Source organism: Podarcis pityusensis (genome assembly GCF_964106645.2).
Source record: "Podarcis pityusensis genome assembly, chromosome: 3".
NCBI lineage: Eukaryota > Metazoa > Chordata > Lepidosauria > Squamata > Lacertidae > Podarcis > Podarcis pityusensis.
The window spans coordinates 59032564-59052157 of NC_138026.1; the positions used below are offsets into that span (position 1 = coordinate 59032564).

Sequence of the window (19594 nt, forward strand, 5' to 3'; positions counted from 1 at the left end):
TCTTCTTCTTCTTCTTCTTCTTCTTCTTCTTCTTCTTCTTCTTCTTCCACTTCCTCTTCCTCTTCCTCTTCCTCTTCCTCTCCTCCTCCTCCTTCTGACCTACTTACTCCAGTTGACATGTCCAATTGGCTTCTGTTTGGACAGTTCAAGGACTGAGTTGAGAATTGCAGCTTTACGTTCCAATCCTATTGATTGGCTGTGATTTGTGCTGCTACCACTACAGCTGGATCCGTTTCCTGGTAAATGGTTCAAAGCTGCCATTTCCACTCTGCTTGCCAGATAAAATGCTTGGAACAGGGTTTAAAAGGAAGCATGAGGTTGTGCTTAGGAATTGTAATGTGGTGCATTGGATACGGTATAATTTGAAATTGGTCACAGTGGGTTACTCAGGTTCAAGTAGTTGCTCAGCTACGAAGCTCACTGGGTGGCCTGGAAAAAGTCATAATCAGCCAACCTAATCCCCCAACGGGTCATTGCAAGAATAAATGAGGTATGAATTGCAAAGCACTCAGTGCCTCAAAAAATAAAATAATAATAGAAATGATAGTTGATCATAATCACATCCACTTTCATTTTTGGGATGTCACATACATGATTAGCACAGAAAGCCAACGAGTGCTGGTAGCTTTGGGGGGGGGGGTCATTTTGATTTGATTTTACAAATACAAATTTGTAATAATCCAAACAGATATCCATATACAGAGAATACTCCAAATGTTACGACTTCCTCCCACCCCCGCCATGGGGTCCCATTTTGAACATGTGCAACTGCATATTCTTCCATACTCTAAATATTATAGCAATCCATATTGTCCATGGTATTTGTTACACTACAAGTAGAATCAAAATCCTGCCAGTGTTTCTATCTGCTTACAGTGGTCTCCTAAATAACGTATAATTTTTTCCATTCTTTTATAAAGTTTTTGTCCCCTTGGTTCCAGAGTTTTCCGGTCAGCTTTGCCATTTCGGCATAGTCCAACAGCTTGGTTTGCCATTCCTCTCTGGTAGGGACGACTTCTTCTTTCTGTCTCTGAGCTAGTAGCATCCTTGCAGCTGTTGTCGCAAGTGCTGGTGGCTTTCACTTTGCCAGCAATGGTGCAGCTGAAGCATTGTATTCCATGTGAAAATGCTTGAGCTCCTGCATCTGACCTTATGAGCTACCATGTCGGTGCAGCAGCAGCTCATAGGATTGGGCTACCACTATGTGCTTGAGATTGCAGAGAACAGATTGCAGAAGACCAGTAAGAGTTTTGGCATGAGAAACGGAGAGCAAAAGAATGGCAGATAAGATTGTCAATAATGTGAAATAATGTGCAATAAGTCCAAGGAAGCATGCATGTAGCTAACTAAGTAGAGTAGACCCATTGACATTAACATATCTAAATTAGTCATGATGATTAATCTTAACAGGACTAATCTGAGTATGACTAACATTGGATACAAGCCTGTTGTGTCAGTTGGGGGGCGCACTTTGAGCTCCCCTGAAATTCTTAAGGAGGGGGTCCCATCAATATTGAGCGGCGATGTTGCTGTGCTCTACATCAGCACGTCGTGTCACGTGGTGCATGACATCTGACATCGGCCCCTCAATGGTGAGGGCAAGCTGGCACTCCTGACACAAGCCATGTGCTGTGATATGGCTTCAGTTCCTCAGAAAAGTGACCACCATAGGAAGCTCATTGTAGCATCAGCTGAACGATCTCCGGCAATGGAAAAACTTTCGGCTTCATTTTGAAAACATACGAAAACATTATGAAAACCAGTGAAGCAGTGTTTCTCTGTTTTCAACAATAGAGTACCAAGTTAGTTCAATCTTTCATCTGCTCCAAAATGGTAGTTGTTAGAATATGTTTTTATGGGCATAATAAGAGTACAGTCAGTTAATGTACAAAATAAAATTAAGGGTCAATAAAGCCCTATATCTGTTTTGTAATAGAAGGAAATGTAACCTATATCCTTTTCTATGAAGATAGTGAGAACTGAAGAGTTTATGAATAAGAAGCAAAATGGTTAAGAGAGAAAAAACATCTGAATTGACCTGCCCTATTGTATGTGTCAATGAAAAGATCTGACCTTATAATCTGCCTTACCTGCCATATACCTGCAGGATATAATTTATACTAAACACTAGTGCCATTTTATACTCTCTCATTCTACTAATGCTACTCTCAGCTGAAAACAACTACACCAAACGAACTTTGGCTTTTATTATCTCCAAGGCATATATGATATTTTGGATCATACATGGTATAGTAAGCCTAGGTCTGGAAGACTAAAGTCGTAGCAAGGATATCCGTCTCTACAGCTTTATGTTTAGCTCTTCACTGTCAAAGTGCCCCAGCCTCTGAAAAGTATCATATAAGTATATAAATATTTCAAGGGGAGTGGGTGAAAGTGATCATCTCAGGAAATGCAACCAGAGATTTTGGACTGGTGCCATGCAGCCATGAAAAGAAAATGGGATTGTGAAGGGTTTGACTTACAAAATTAATAGCCTCCAATGAAAATCCACCTGCTGCCAGCTCAAGTGCCAATCGGCGAATGCTGACTGATCCTCCAGTTGTTCTGTTTGTTTTCCTTCCTTTCTCTTCTTCATCGTCCTGGAGGAGATGCCAGAGATCTTTTGCTTTCTCAATACGAATGCTTAAGGCTTCAAAATCCAGTTTATTGACCAATTTCTTAATCACTGGGCTATGGGTGAGGAAACCAAGATAAGATTATTTCAACGTCTGCTCCTTTTTATGAATTACATAAATGAAATTACTCTTCAGATTTTTAGCAGTAGAGTGATATGGATTGTACGTAAATATTTTTCATTGATAGAATGTTTCACACAAGGAATTAAAGCTGCAAGAATTTAATTCAAGGTTTGACAAAATTATAGCACTGATGTCATAGTCTTTTTCTCCTTGAACACTTTTCTTACTGGACTGGCTCAACAGAATGTATATTAATTGCACATGGATCTGGCCATTTCCCAACAGGTTGCCATTGGCACCTACAGGGCACCAGGAGCTATTTAAAATGTCTTTTTGGTTGGAATCTTCCTGAGCTACTGACACTAATACCCACCTTTTGTGGAAGAGGCAGAGGTGACAGTTTCAAACACCTGCTTATTGCAGATTAGTAGCAAGCACAGTTTTCTAGAAGATTCTGCAACTCTGCAAATGCAGCTCTGCATTTTGTAGATCTCCACAGGGAGCACAAAGATGAAGGGATGCATATTGCACAAATAATTGTGTGTGTCTCCAGGGTGTCATCATTTTGCAGGAGGGATTCAATCATAACCTGGAAACTGAGGTTTGCATAATTGAAATGAATAAAAGTGCTCTGTTGCCCTAGTGCAACAAATCCACTTTTTCCAATGGGGTTTTTGCATTTAGGAAAGTGATGGGAAAAGGAAAGTGTTGAATGCTGGCATACAAACACCCACAAGCAAATCAAGATGAATGCTCAAGGAAGAGGTCAAGAGCCCTTTGTGAACTGGACTCTCTTGTGCATGTCAGTCATGGGAAAAGCCTGCAATATTGTGACTACTTGACTGTTTATGAGTCATGACAACAAAAGAAACACTTTCAGGATTGCAACCTCAGTGGCAACTTAGTGCCATTATTCCCTTAATTTTCCAAGCCATGAGCACAAAGCTTTGTTCCGCAAAGCCTTAAGAAAACAGTAAAAAGGAGTTGAACGTGTGCCACATAAATGGCACAGGCTGCTGGATTAGTTGTTGGCACTCACAAGGCAATGGGCAACCTTCCAGTTGGGACACAGTTTGAAGTGCGATGGTGCCAGCCTGATGTATTACTGGGAGGAAGCCAATTCTGTACAAAGCAGTTGAAGAGGAGGTGACACTAAGGGGCAGAGGGAGAAAAGAAAGGGAGTGCATCCTGAGGTGATTGGTATGTCCTACAGAGACTACCAAAGGAAAATGTTGTTGTGTTAATTGGGTGTGTCAGTTACACTATTTTGCAGATGAACTTGCTAAAAATACACATGGAACAACTTTAGGTTCTAAACAAGGAATGAAAAATGTGTGTAACTGTGAGAAGAATATTCATGAAAATGAAATGTTTTCTCTATCAGTATAATGTGTCCTGCTTGGGGAGGATGCCAGCAAAATTGCTCATCTTGTTTTGGCTACCTAGTTCCTAGCTAGGTTTAGGAGTTACTGTCTATCTTCTCCTTCTCCTTCTCCTTCTCCTTCTATTTCTGGCATGTCTCACATTCCATCCAGGAAGTGAAGAGGATCACCAAGGCCTCCAGTTTTTATGGTGTTGATTGATCACCCTTGGAGTCTCTTGGTGTGTTTGTGATCCTCATGCTTTATTTGGCAATGCTGGGCTCACATCAAGGGTAACCAATGCGGTGCCATCTGGATGTTTAGGATAACGACTCCCATCCTCCTATTGCCAGGTGCCATGTTGGCTATCCCTGACTTACATGCTCTGATCCCCAAGTCGTTGATGATAGGAGAGGAATCCATTTTAAATGGATTTATACATGGAATCTTGCAATTCTGACCTAATGGAGCGTTGCTTGCATCAGACCGCCTCTTGTATGGAGTGCTCGCTTATGTCTCAACTGCTCACAATGTTATTTTTTCCAAGGCCCAACTAAGGACCAACAATAAGCTCTTTGGGTAGAAAAGTTGGTGCAAAGAAGCAAAATTTGTAAACCCGAGAATTTGACTGCTATCGTCCCATCATTATTAATAGGATTTGTGTTTCTGGATTGTATGCAACATCTTGAGTGCCTTGGCTCGGTGGTGCTGGTGAATTATAAAATTGTCAGATAAGCTAATACAGAAAGCCATGATCTTTTGCTTTTTGCATCAGCTAAAAAGGCACTTTCCATGTTAGAGATTAATAGGAAGGGGCTTGACAAAAAAGGCCAGTCCTCTAGTATTAATGGATATGTTCAATGACTAAAATAATATCAGTGAAATTACATTCATGGTTTTTACCTATGATACCTAGAGAGGCTTTTATGATAATAAATATGCCATTATCAGCTGCTGCAAAGGCAAGTGGGGAATTAATATTGCTTTCAGAATCTGGCTGTTCAATTTTGGAAAATGGATGCTGAACGAGATGAATATATGGTCAGGGGTCTTCTTTTTTTATGGACTACCTTCAGTCTAGACACCATGGAAACTTGTGTAGTTGGCTCTTTTTTGCCACAAGAAGCTTATTTTGAACAGAAGTCTAAAATCCGAGAACTGACAAGATCAAATCAATACTCTCACAAGTGCACAAGTCACTTTCTGGCTGTTTTCTCAAGCATAGGTACTATCTGTTTTAGGTTCTAATAACATCCATACTGGCCAGTGCTCTTTTCTGGGGGGATGCAGGGGAACGCATACCCCTAAACATTTTGTGAATCTTTGTACTTCTGTCCACTTACTGTATTTATTTCTCCCGATTTCAACTATAAAATGGAGATTTTATTGAGTCAAAACGAGAGTACCCCTAAACATTTTTTTCAGAAAAAAAAAGCACTGACGGTGGCTCTTGGTCAATCAAACTCAGAGGCAGAAACACACCCACCCACCCACCCACCCCCCCACACACAAACACACCCACCCCAGCCATACTTTTGCGGAAGTTTTCTCCTTGTGTTTTGCTTGTGCAATATGGACATCTTACACTTAGAAGGTACAAAGGAGCTATTATGACTATTATGTTTTTTTAACTCTCACCACCCCCTGCCCTGGTAAAGTATTCATGGAGTTCCGGGAACAGCTAACTAATTTAGAAAATGTAATGTAAGCCCCATGACTGATACAGTATTGCATCAAATTCCAGTTTACTAAAGGGAGGAGAGTGGATTATTTTTGATGCAGCCCCTTTTCAACTGCCTTCTTTACTGGAAGAGAACAATAAATCCCTTTTTATTCCAGCATAAGGACTGTGAATTGGTAAATATTTTGAGAATTTTGCCTGTAGTGTTTGCCTACTGAGACATTTTTTAAAAATGCCTGTGAAGTCGTACGGCTGGTAAGACTATTCAGTCATACCTTTGCTGCCCTCAACTTCTTCAAACCTCACACCAGTAAGAAAGACCAGCGGGAGTCCTGCTCTTCCTTTGCAGCTGTCTTCCTCATAAACATCACCCATGGTATCCCATTTTATAGAAGCCACAAAACATCCCATTAAGCTTTCCCATGGTCCTTTTCTTCATGGCCGTAGTACAATATGGCTGCTGGTCATGGAACCGGACATTTGATCATATTCAGAATCTGCACAATAAAAGGCATGCCTCAACTTCACAGCTAACGTGTTTTCATGGAATTCTTGTGTTGGATAATATGCTTTTGTTTATCGTTTTTAAAAATGAAATCTATGTAGCATACAGTCCTGTCAACCTTTTTTATTTTTTTCATGAAAGAATGTTTATACCTGCGGGCAAGGGCTAATGCACTGAAAGGCCTGCATTCATGGGCAGAGTATTAAGCGATTCATGGTTGCCAAGGTAAGCAGTGAAGGCATCCCCTCAGCAACTCTGCTGTGTCTAAAGGAAACAGTCTCCAAGGAAACAGGCTAACTTCCTTGGAGACCAAAAATGTCCCACTTTCTTAGGTGCAAGAAAATATTCATTCCTATAGCGAGAAGCAAAGGGATGCAATGTGTTCTATTTTTAGTTTTTCACAGTAACTTAATTTAGATTTTGCCCAAGGGTATCATTTAATTTCAGGGGGCACAGGGACTAATGAGCCACCATGGTAGAACTCCTGTCTGAGACCAGAGTCTCTTACATTTGCAAGTGTTGTGGAAGGGAACAGACCGTTTATCCTACAACAAAGTTTCAAGCATCAGTTGCAGCAGTGTTTGTAGCCACAAGCTTGTTTTCAATATTGCAACCAGGGGAGGAAAACATCATGAAAGCTTTTTATTGGTGGCCTCCTTATACACAGCTGCTATCACATTCCCGTCAGGTTTCATAGACACAACACTTTTATCAGGCAAATAGAATAGCTGTCAATAAAAGGCACCCTTTGATGATCCAAATTAAGGATGTCCTCCTCCCACCCACCCAGGAGTCGAAATTTGTCATCTTGACTGTGACACTTGCTTTGAAAAGACATCAATGTGCCACTTTCATCAAGAGTCAAGACAGTCAAAAGTAGTCTGGGAAGACCCACTTTATCTGCCACATACAATTTTGCTTATGACGTAGGACGTCACTATAATACATTTGCAATCATGCCTCTGTGATTGTCTCTAACAGTCCAGATGGCATATCTAATAGATGTCAGTCTTCCTCACTCTGTCCATAAAAGTCAACCTGATCTTCTCTTTTAAATTTATCTTTAAATCCCACTTATTTTGCAAAGCTGTTTTCAATTTGTTTTCCTGTATCTGAGGCTAGGGATTTTAGCAAAGTTCCACCTGGCCCATCACATTTCAGTCTCCCTTGTGTGTGCTGCCGTGTGTTTTACACATACTTTGGGTGCCCACATGTAGAAGCACCTGGGGTACAGTCACACTGCATCAGTAGCCACATTTTGAAAGCCACAACACAGAGTAACTGGAGACTGGGCACTAATCAAGATCATATACAGTTGTACTTTGGATCTCAAATCCCTTGGCTCCCGAACAAATTGGCTCCCAAACATTTGAAACCCAGAACTGAGTGTTCTGGTTTTTGAACTATTTTTGGAAGCCGAACATCCAACGGGGTTTCCACGGCTTCCGATTGGCTGCAGGAATTTCCGGAATGGATTCCGTTCTACTTCCAAGGTACAACTATATACGGGCACATTCCCAAATTCACATAATTTAATATGTGCTCCAGACCTGGGATTATAACTTTTGTCTTCATTTTATCATTTAAATATTTTTAAATGAGTTTCTAAAGTGAACTAGTTGCCTGTGAAAATCAGCAAGACCCAGCCTGAAGGCATACTGTGCTTGTGATGCAAAGAATCCCCTCAACTCGTCTGCTTACTGGTGGAAAGTAGTTGGGCTTGAGCAAACCTTCCCCGCCCCAATTTCCACTGACTCCCCTCCTGCTGCAACCCTCTGTACCACATCTCATGCTGTTGGGAGGGTTCTCTGGCCTTCAGGAGGAACTTTGTGGAGAGGGGATACAAGAAGCTGCAGTGGGAGCTAGCAAGTGGGGAAGCTCCACAGAGTATAATACACCTTGTTCTTTTTAGATTCAAACCAGTTTGATTCTGATTCAAACCTGTGTGATTAAGGCAATATAAATGGGGGCAATTATAAGGATGTTTAGGGGGTCCAACCTCCTTGCCTGCTTCTATCATTGGAATTTAACAGTCCTGTTTCAAAACTTCCCAAAGCAACCTTATCTTATTTCTGCTGATCTGGAACCAGAGATGGATTTTTATTTTAAAAAAATGAATATTGAAGGATTCATTATTGTGCATACAAATGGTTGTTGCACGTGAAACTAGCTGACCTTAAAAGCCTGAGCTATTATTATACATGCATATTGATTCCATATGCCTCTTTGATTAAGTTTAGAAGAAGGCAAATGCACTGAAGTGACCTTCCCAGGATGTATGGGCAGTGTGTATGGAGGTCCTGGGATGCCCAGACAACAAAACCCCCCTCTTGGCATCACTGATGTGATCCAAAGGAAAGGAAAGCAATATGTTAAGCACCATCTTGGCTGTAGGAGTTGCCATAAGGAGGCGTTTAAGGTGCCATCCAAGAGTCTTAGGGACTCCACTGCATATTTTTGTAGGATATACTCCTTAGCCCTTTCTTCTCCCAAAGCTATCCCACAAGACAGTGGAGGTTTAGGATTACAGTATTCCATCTCCTAGGTTGATGAGCCTCATCTGCCCTTCGCTTCCATCTACAGCACATACAGAAACTGCCTTCATGACCGTTGGACCCACTACTGGTATCAATACATCAGAGCCTGTACAACTTTGCACGCAGGGGAAGTCCCTAACTCACCAAGAGTTTGAGGCCCATCAGCTACCCTCACCTGATTTAGCCGGCCAGGGCAAAGCTGGGGCGTGGTTGCTGTTGCATGCTGACAGCTTCTATGAGCCACAGGTGAGAACTGAGTGCAGGGTGGGACCAAAGGTGGAGAAATACTCCAGAAGGAACACAATGTGTCCCCTACCAGAGGTACTACCATTCCCCTAACATCCATACACCCCAGAGAAAAAATCAAGTGGATTCAAGAAATTATGTCAGATATTTTTTTAGCAGCTCCTGAGTTCTGCATTTGATTGGTTTTGATGGTAGCCCTAACTGTAAGAATAAATGAACTTCCTTTAGGAACAAAATATTTTCATAAGTGATACACATTGTGAATTCAGCTCTCTACCACAACCTAACTATACATTATGCTTTGCCTCAATTGACAAATGTTTATTGACAGAAAGCATGAAGATGACACATTAACGAGAAGGCTTGACATTCTCATCCAAGAATGACTTCATCAAATTGACCACCAGACAAATAAACAACTTGGTTCTTGTAAAATGAATAAATTGATATGAAGTCACTGGGAAGATGATAACATTTATTTTGGGCTTTTAAATATATAGACAAAACACTTGAATCACTTCCTGATGAACCCAATAAACCATAGCAGGTTCATGCTAAGACCAAGAACTAGGCTCAGCCAGACCGAGTACCTCTGTAATTACTATTGTTCCAGTAAACATTTTTTACAATTAAGTGTCTTGTGTTTACACTTACTCCTCATATATGTTACAAATAAAGCAATAAGACATGGATTCTACAACAATCAGAAATCAGAAACAAGTAGAAAAAAATAATCCCAGGTATAACAGTTCCTATACTATATACACATGGATTCATTCATTTGATGTTTAAATAACAAGGAAATCATTTGTATTAGGGCAGCAAGATTTATTTGCTAAACTGTTTGCAAATTAACTGTTATGGGAACATTTTAATTGGAATGACTAGAACCACATACATGTCCCAAAGCCCCAGAAGTGATGGCGTGGATTGGCTCTAATTATATGAACTGGTTTCCATCTAAATATTTTCCACCAGCTATTATGCTCTGCCTTTTTTTCCTAAAATTAAAGCTGCAAAATAGCCACAGTCACTAATCAGTTTGGGCACTGCAGATGGGCTTTGGTTTATATTTTCACTTACTCAAGCTGTGTCACTTTCTCAGACAGAGCTGCCACTACACAGAAGAGTTCGAGATTTAGCCTGTATTGTTGACCTGGGAGTTCAAGAATCTGGAAGAGAAAGAAAAAGCTGCTTGCATATATTGAAAGTCATTTGGGTTAATAATCAGTGCCATCAGCTGATGAGCACTGTCAGCTCACGAAACCTTTGTCCCAAGCCTATTAAGCAAATGTAACATAATGGTTCTATGATGATCTTATGCAATAGTCATTGGCTGATCAAGGCAGGTCATTGTGGATGGGAAAGATGGTGAATCCTCTGTTGGATCAGAAGCCATGTGCAGAAAATTATGCCAAATGCATGGTTTCCAGAGGTGGCACTCTCCCCAGCACCACCACTTGGAGGTAATATTCATGCTTCTACAGTGGATCAGGAACCATGTGCACAACACAAGACCAATGAACCAATGCTTTAAAAATGAACTATGTGTCACTGTGTGTAGGTGGATAACCTAAAAACGCTAAAATAATAAAAAAGCAAGTAATCTCCAAAGCTGCTGTCAGGAATTCATATATAAAAGGGAAAGCCCATTTTTGTGTTTAAACTAAGGTGTTAGGAAACACAATGGTTCAGCATTATGGGCCATTTCCTTTGTAACCATTGTAGTGTATGCCCTAATTGTGTTAAGCTAACAGAAAGCATAAATCCTGTGGATAAAAGAAAGTACGTTTCTGAGGAGTTTTAGAACTGCAACTACAAATGGTGCTGCATATCCACATAGCCTCATTTATGGTGGAGTGAGAAAGGTCAGCAGTGGAATCTGTGGACACTGAAGCTGTATTTGGAACAAAGACTACAAGCCTCAAGGTGAAATGTTTTGTGGATCTAAGACATAATGATAAGCATTTTGGACTCTTGAAAAAGTTACCCAGTCTGAGGCACAATGGGAAGCATAGTTAAGAAGAGAAAAGTTTCCATTTAACAGAACTAGCCTCTATTGTGTCTTCTTCACTGCATCCTGAATCATCTGTTTGCCTATTTTAAGGAAAGTTGGAAAGTGCTTATCAGAAAGGTAATAATAATAATAATAATAATAATAATAATAATAATAATAATCTAGGTTGTACTTCAGGGCTGATGAACTTAGTGCTGTTCTTTTCTTTAGAGGGTCCAGCACTGAGGAGAAGCATCTTCTTTCCCTCCAATGATTCTGGGCCCTGATATATGACCATAGTGGGACGCTATGTTGGGAGCAGGGCCCAGAGGGAAGGATAGTCCAGTGCAGCTGCCTAACATTTCTGTTTCAAATGTAAGGTTTTAAAATATTAAATTATACTGGCCTCAGCTACAGTGGGCCAGCTGAAGCCCCAGACACCCAAACGGCTCCACCTAGTCCTGCATTTCACTGCACTGAGACCCGCACCCTCAAAAGCTCACACAGAAAGTTTTAGGATCATGACTGTGCCTAGTGGTTTGTTCTAGGCATCTGGTATTCAGAAGGATACCAACTCAACACTACTCCAGGCTGCAGTGACATCAGCACATAGAATCATACGTGTTGGAGGAGGCGGATCTTAGCAAAAGTGGTGCCACTATCAGAGTTCTTGAAAATAGCCCTCCCTCTAAGATGTTAATGTCCCCTTTCAGCAATAAAAACTGTGTGTGTGTGCAAGTCCTCTCAGTGGAATGAGAAGGACATTCTACCAAGTCTTGGTTTTTATTGAAGAATTCCACACCAGACCCCAAATAGCATCTGCCCCACCATAATTCCTGCATTAAATTACTGGCGCAATATGTTTATTGCCGGTGGTTAGCTTTTAGCCTTTGAAATAGTTATGATGTGAGCCGTTTTTTATACTACAGTTTGTAAGGAGAAGTCGTAATTCAAATTTGTTTTGCAAATACTTCGACAGACTGAAGCGGTCTTCTTTTTCCTCCACAGTGTTTGAAGGTTGGATTAATCTCCTGAAGATATATATTTTTTTAAAATATCTCAAATAGTAAGCACTCAATACCTTTTTCTCATGTGCTACCCAGAATGTGCAGCAGCCGCAGCCACAGTAGCATAGGCTCTCTCTATCTGACTTCCTAAGCCAGTCATGGGTGAGATGGGAAGCTAATAATCACACTACTCGAACATCGCCTGACAATGCATTTGTTGTTCATACTTTAAATTAGATGCAGAACACCATAAGCTCTGGACTTCAATGGCCATTGCATATAAATAAAATATATTCCAAGAGCTGGTTGGACTAGACTCAAGCCATGACATGCATGTGTAGCTGAGTGGTCCTGATTTCCCTTCTATGCTTCCATGATTTTCTAAACTTATTAGGTTACAGCCAATGAAGTCACTGCAATGGAGCATCTCCCCCACATCACTTGCGCCTTCAGCATCTGCTCTGGGCTTCCCCACAACCTTCCAAAGCAGACTGGGGGGCAGTGCATGCTGTGAGGGGAAGATCCATTGCATGAGCAGAAATTCTGTGTGTGCAATGACTTTGCCAGATTCAACCCTCTGTACTAGGGTTAAGCCCAAGGGGATGCTTTGCAGCACACCCTCCTGGTGATCTTTCTTTCTTTCTTTCTTTCTTTCTTTCTTTCTTTCTTTCTTTCTTTTAAGTGGCTGGCGGTTATTGTTTTAATAGCATTTGAAAAGCGCTGGTCTCTTCAGGGAACATTGCCATCCTTTCCACAAAATGAGGATCTTGGCCAGCTTGAATGTGTGGCAAATTATAGAGCATTCTCCCCCTAAAGCATACAGTTGTGGATATCCTGAAAGGAAGAAAGTCTGCTGGTAACTCCCCTTGATATCAATCCCACAGCAGCCTGCCCTCCGCCCAGATTCCTCCTTTGCCTCAGAAACCATGAAAGTATAACATGCACCTTCCTCTCTCTTTGTTTGGATTTGAAGCCAGGTAGGAGCAGCAGCTATCAATTTAGGTAGATGTACAGCTGAGTAAATAAAATGAAAGGCAAGTATAAATGTGTTTCCTCATGCAAAGTTTGAAAAACAGGCTTGGCAGAAGCAGAGAAAAAAAAATCTAAACAAAACAGGAAAAGAGGGGCTGCTTATAAATTATACTTTTTTCACCTCAAGCTTTTTCGATAGCCCAGAAGTAATAAGAACGGGTGTTTCTTGGACTGGCTAGGCATGCATTCCAGCTCTAAATGGCTTCCTGTTCAAAATGTTCAAAGCCAAGAAGACCGAGGGCTCCCCCCACTTTCTGGGGTTGGTTACAAGTGTGTGAAGCATGAGCTTTTATTTCTGGCCAATGCAAATGTTTTTACATCTCCCCTCCAGCCCCCCAGAAGGATGGCAAAATGTGACCAAACTGTTTTCTTCTTCAGCTAGGAAGTTCAGTGATTAGCCTTCAGTTAATCTGTAAACATTCACACTTCCCGTTAAAGACGGTTTGGGGGCTGGAGGAGAGGACCAGTTCAATGTCATTCTGTGTTGGCATCCACACATGTTACTCAGGCTGAAGGCCTGCTCCACAACTTAGGCTGAAGTAACATGAGGGAAAGCTTGGATGTTTGAGGGTGCGAAATGTACTAAACCATTTCCCTCCCAATACACCTGAACCTATAATTCACAAATTATAAACTCTAGGCCCGGTTTTGGTTTTCTGGTCACATCAGCCTCAAATATTATTTAGTACGGCATGTTCTCCATAGATTTTCTTTACAAAATAAAGAACACCCTAATTATGTTGCTAAGAGTGAAAATAACACACCCAGAAAAATGGGTATGTAATGAGTTGTGCCACAAATGAACCAAGGAAAGATCCCTCTTGAAACCACTGGAATATCTTACGTCCAGATTTATTCGGTTCTTCAGACCAATCAACAGCCTTTCCAGTTACCGTTTTTTCTAGCCTCTTCTGCTTCTTCTTTTTGAAGATGAGGCTATATTTATTAAGTGCAATAGTCCACGTAACTGTGGAGTGCTTTGTTTCAATACCTTGGAATACACTCAGAATTTAAAGCAAGCACGGTAAATGCAGCTGAATGCAAAAAAAGCTCTTAATAAGAACACAAGGAACCCCCTGTTGGATAAGACAAAAGGCCTGTCTTGTCCAACAACCTACCTCCCCCAGTGGCCAAACAGATGGCTGTTAGGTAGGAGCTAAACACAATAGATCTCTTCTTCAATAGACCTTTCCTGCTCCCCAGGACCTGAAATTCAGAGGCATTGCACCTCCTGGAAGTAGTAGTGCTTGACAATGGAATGGGATTACCATTTTGTCCTAAATGGTACTTTGGTATAAGCAAAAAACAGATGGAGTTCAGGTGAATGGTATCTTTGAAACCTATGCACTTAAAAGAGCTGTTCTTTAGCTTATGATTACATTAAAAAGCACTGACAACAAGATGATGTCACCACACTATGCCTGTTCAGGAAAAAAAAAGGGGGGGGGATCCGTATGTGGAGAATGTAAGCTTTTGTTTACAGCTTTCAGTTTCAAACATGGTAAAAATTACAAAAGATGTTCAGTAGATAGGTATCACTACTCCAATACTATTCTAAGGTTCTACTCTCTGATGTTTCAGTCTATGTATTAAATGCTGTATTTGCAAGCTTTGATTTTTCTGTAAACCACTTTGAGATGGATGGTGAAAAGCAGGGTATTATAAATTTCTTAGATAGAAATAGAACAAATATCCCATCAGAAGCCCTACATAGTGTACTAGAGTAGATCTGCAGGGCTGATGGAACCCTCTGCACTCCAAGAATACTCTACGAATGCAAAGCCAGAGAGAATGGGAAAGGACAGACCAAAGACCTAGAGACTGCAAGGCCGATGAAGGAACTTGGCAGCGGAAATGTAGCTCATTTTTGCCTGTGTGACTTTTAAACTTTTTTCCAGGGTGCTTTGTGTCTGAGTTTCTATATTTTCAATCTGAATATAAAACAGACATTGGCTAGAATCCTTCCAGAATGACTGGAATGTATATTTGATTTACAAACAGCCTTATAGTGCCTTTTCTCCCACAATAATAACAATATTTATGAGAGGCACATTCCAGACTAAAAGGTATTCTCAGCTTTTGCAAATGCCCTGACTTGTACAGCTCAGGCCCTCCGACTTCTTTAACTATAGCTGGGCAGGGTGGGATGGAAGAATTTCATTTGATTGGCACATGTGATTCACCCAGATGGCATCTAAGGCAAAAGGAAGAGTTTAAGGACCATTTACAATAGCTGAAGGATTCCTTAAATTTCTTATACCAGGTAAGAGAAAAATCTTAATCCTGTTACATGAGCCTAATATACTTCAGACTATTTCAGTGAATCACTGCCATTACCAATATACACAGCTATGTACTGCATTAGCTTCCCAGACACTGAACACAATGTTGGCAAAATTGATAAAATATAAACCTAATGAGTCAGCCGCCAAACTTTTTTTTTTTGTAATCTCCAAGACATACAGAAGACAGCCTAGACATATTGCCTTTGGCCCAGTTGCAGAAGTCTTGGAAAAGCTTGTGTGATAGCAGTCTAACTGCTGACAAATGGTACAGTAGTAGAACTTACATGGAAAATATAAGAGAACTCTTTTGGAGAAACCAGGCATTTGTTCACATCCTGGAGAGCTTGTTCAAGGTCATTTAGGTCAAGCACAAAATCCTGGAAAAAAAGAAAATACAGAAAGTTATATTGGATGAAATACCCCATCTTTATCTTCTTGCTTTGTACAACATGGTTTAGACGCCATGTTCTGGCCTTCTGCTAACAACCCACTGCTAGTAGAATAGTAAAGGTAAAGGGACCCCTGACCATTAAGTCCAGTCGTGGCCGACTCTGGGGTTGCGGCGCTCATCTCGCTTTATTGGCTGAGGGAGCCGGCGTACAGCTTCTGGGTCATGTGGCCAGCATGATTAAGCCACTTCTGGTGAACCAGAGCAGCGCATGGAAACGCCATTTACCTTCCCACCGGAGCGGTACCTATTTATCTACTAGCACTTTGACGTGCTTTTGAACTGCTAGGTTGGCAGGAGCAGGGACCGAGCAACGGGAGCTCACCCCGTCGCGAGGATTCGAACCGCTGTCCTTCTGATTGGCAAGTCCTGGCTCTGTGGTTTAACCCACAACGCCACCCGCATCCCGCTAGTAGAATAGCAGAGTCTAAATTAACCACACCCAGTAGCCTTCCTACTTGGATGTTCTCTGTCACCCAGGCAGTGGTGGAGCTTCATGCAGGGGGGGGGGCAGCTGCAATGGCACCCTAACAGGATCGCGCTGCCAGGGGCGGTGTGCTCCCCCCACACTCCTCTTCCTCCGCCAGTGCACCCAGGGCCCCCTTGACTGTGTTCCCATTGGCTCATCAGCTGTAGCATAGTGACTCCGGAAGGTGAGTCTGGTGCCATCCAGACCTCATCCTTCAATGCCTTCACTTAGAGACAGGATGTGGACATCCTCAAAGAATGAGGCAAAGATGGGCAAGATTTGAGAAGAAGCTGTACTCAGCCACAGGCATGCCAATGACGGCCCTTCTCTTCTCGTTTGTTGAAAGAGTTTTCGCTGTCACTGCAAGGCAGCTGTGGCGCTCTTATAGGCATTTCACTTCTCAGGGGTGAGATCTGAGGTGGCACTGGCTTCTCCCTAAGAGGAGCAAAGTGGCAGCCAACAGCCTTTGTGCTGGATTGAAGTGTGGTGTGCAGTGATGCAGCACCCTTCAATGCAAGAAGGCGGTTTCCAAATGTATTTTCCTGGGGGTGGTGGATTTTCAGCAGTGGTGAGCAGGCAGATAGCAATGGCTAGGTGCACATTCACTCTGTCGTCCCTCCCAATCTGCCACCTGAGGCAAAGGGCTCAAAGTGGCTGAGACTGGATAAGTTAGCTCAGTCAGTTTTGGCTTTTGCTGGTCAGTATAGTAGTATTCTGGGAAAGAAGCTGAACAGCTCTGCTTTAATCCTTGAATGTCTCCCAAGTCACTGATAAAAATGATGTGACAGTGCAGTTGCAAAGTGGAAACACAATGCTCTCTGGCACAATAGTACATTCACAGGGCTGACAAATATTAGCTAATTAGCTATGTGGAACACAGCTTTGCAACAGCTTATAAATCATAAAATAATTTATTTTTTTTACAAGATATATTAAAAAAAACAAGTTCACTGAAGCACAGTAGGAGCACAGAACCTTACTTTAATCTTTTTTAATAGCCACAGTTACATTTTTTGTTGATGCATATAGATGTCTTACCATTTTTATACAATTTTTATAAAGTTCTGATCATGAGACTTCCCCCCACTCACCTTTAAAATTATGGGAGCCTTCACACTCTGGTTTTTCACATTTATTTGAGCACTAAGTTAAAACAGAGAAAGATGATATCCCACAAACTTCAGTATGTTTGCAGTGTAGTTAACATGTAGCTTAAAGGTAAAGGGACCCCTGACCATTAGGTCCAGTCGTGGACGACTCTGGGGTTGCGGCACTCATCTTGCTTTATTGGCCGAGGGAGCCGGCGTTTGTCTGCAGACAGCTTCCGGGTCATGTGGCCAGCATGACTAAGCTGCTTCTGGCGAACTAGAGCAGCACACAGAAATGCCGTTTACCTTCCCGCCAGAGTGGTACCTATTTATCTACTTGCACTTTGACTTGCTTTCGAACTGCTAGGTTGGCGGGAGCAGGGACCGAGCAACGGGAGCTCACTCCGTTGCGGGGATTTGAACTGCTGACCTTCTGATCGGCAAGTCCTAGGCTCTGTGGTTTAACCCACAGTGCCACCCGCATTCCTAACATGTACCTTATCTGGGTGCAATCTCTGATAAAGAGCACTTTGTAGCCTTCTTTCTTCTGGAGGAATCTTGGAATTCTGAACAATTGACTCTAAATAAGCTTCTTTATTTTTCTGTTCTAAAATCCTCTTTGTATCTAGATAACAGAAAGTGAAGGAGACAAGAAATGAACAAACAAAACACTGGTAAAACAACTTTATCAAATAAAGTAAGATTCTCAGGATTCTGAATGAAATCTGGAAGCAGCATCTCATTTTTTTGTGGTCTCTGAAGCATATGGCATCCACAAAGAAATTTAAGAAATTTGTTTGAGAAATGTGATCATTTCCAGTTATTATATAAAGCCACCTGATCTGCACCTAGGGATGGAAGACTCTGTCAGTGTCAGTTTCCTCAGTTTCCCATTCTTCCAGTCTTAAATTCAGCTGCCCACATTTCCACAGCTGTTTGTGAATATTAATTAAAAAAATCTTCATTAAAATTCACCAGCATTTTATCCACACGTTCCCCTATTATATGCATTTTCTACACATTGTCTAGTTGGAGAACTGCGTTGCTAAATTTGGCAAAGTGAGAACTTTGAAGTCTAGCAGGGTTTCAGTCTGTGCATTGAGTGGAGATGTGTGAGTTGGCTAGTTTCCCCTTAAAATGAATACAAAATTGAATCTCTCCTGGGAAGAGTTTGTGGTCAGGGGACAGTCCCAAGGACCAGAGAAAGATGAGCGGATGTCCATATTTGGCTCCCACACCTCAGATTCTCCATCTCTTTTTTTTTATATATATCACAATTTTCTACTGTGAAGGTTTTCTGGTTATTGTTTCTTTCTTTCTTTCTGTAACCCTCTTGGACTCCTACTTACAGTTGGCAGGGTACAATTTTCATTTTTTTCTTAGCCCACAGCAGCACATGAGGTTCAGTTGTTTTCAGGAAGCCTTGGGCACAGTCCAACTCCATTCTACAACCCCCCTTCCCCTATCCGAAAAAGAGGAAATGTACTCTCTAGGGGCAAATGTCCCATTACAATGTGAATAAGGAGTAATGGGAGGCAAATAGCCTGCTGTCATTTCTGTTTCTTCCTTAGTGCTATGACATGGTGAGATAAGAGAGTGAATGACCGCTCCCCGCTTAAAACGGGGGGCGCCCTTTGCGTGGATGCGCGCAGCCCTAGATCTGGAGCGGCCCCATCAGCATAGGCTTGGCTTTGCCTTCCCTCAGGTGGGAAACCTGGAGGTCTCCACCTACCTTAGTCAGTTGTCCAATCCCACCTGGGGGAAGCATTGCCAAGGAGACCAGGCCAGGTAGGGGAGGGATTACCTGCTATGACATGGTGAGATAAGAGAGTGAAAAGGAATTCCTGAAGTTGCCTGGGGATATTTTTGTTTCCCAAATGAAGACAACCCTTGCCAGAAAATGAGGATCCATAAGAATCAAGTTCAGCTTGCAAGTGGCCGTGGGCTCTGGAGGGCTCTGATAGCATATTACATGACATGCCTTCTCCACAACATCCTTGTGCAAGTCATTAAAAAAAGAAGAGGATTTCCTGACTGGGTATATAATGAAACAGGGCAAATATTCTGAAACTAGAAAAATGCAAATAGCACTGTCAGTTCAGATTCACATGGTATCACCTCTCTGTTTTTGTACTAGGATGTTTTTTGGGGGGGGAAATTGTTAATAAAAATAAAATGAATGGGAGTTGTTCCTCTATGGCAGGGGTGGCCAGCCTGGTGCCCTCCAGAGGTTACTGAAC

At 41.8% G+C, this 19594-nt stretch overlaps 1 protein-coding gene across 1 annotated transcript in view; it reads right to left on the reverse strand.

Annotated features, from left to right (window-relative positions):
* Positions 1-19594, reverse strand: part of LOC308473817 (uncharacterized protein) — a 115949-nt gene that overhangs the window by 3147 nt on the left and 93208 nt on the right. The window contains exons 19-22 of the mRNA XM_080999547.1: positions 17852-17979; positions 15634-15726; positions 10113-10201; positions 2484-2691 (exon numbers count right to left, since the gene is read on the reverse strand). Coding sequence (XP_080855673.1) covers positions 2484-2691; positions 10113-10201; positions 15634-15726; positions 17852-17979 — 518 coding nt within the window. The remainder of the gene's footprint in view (positions 1-2483; positions 2692-10112; positions 10202-15633; positions 15727-17851; positions 17980-19594) is intronic.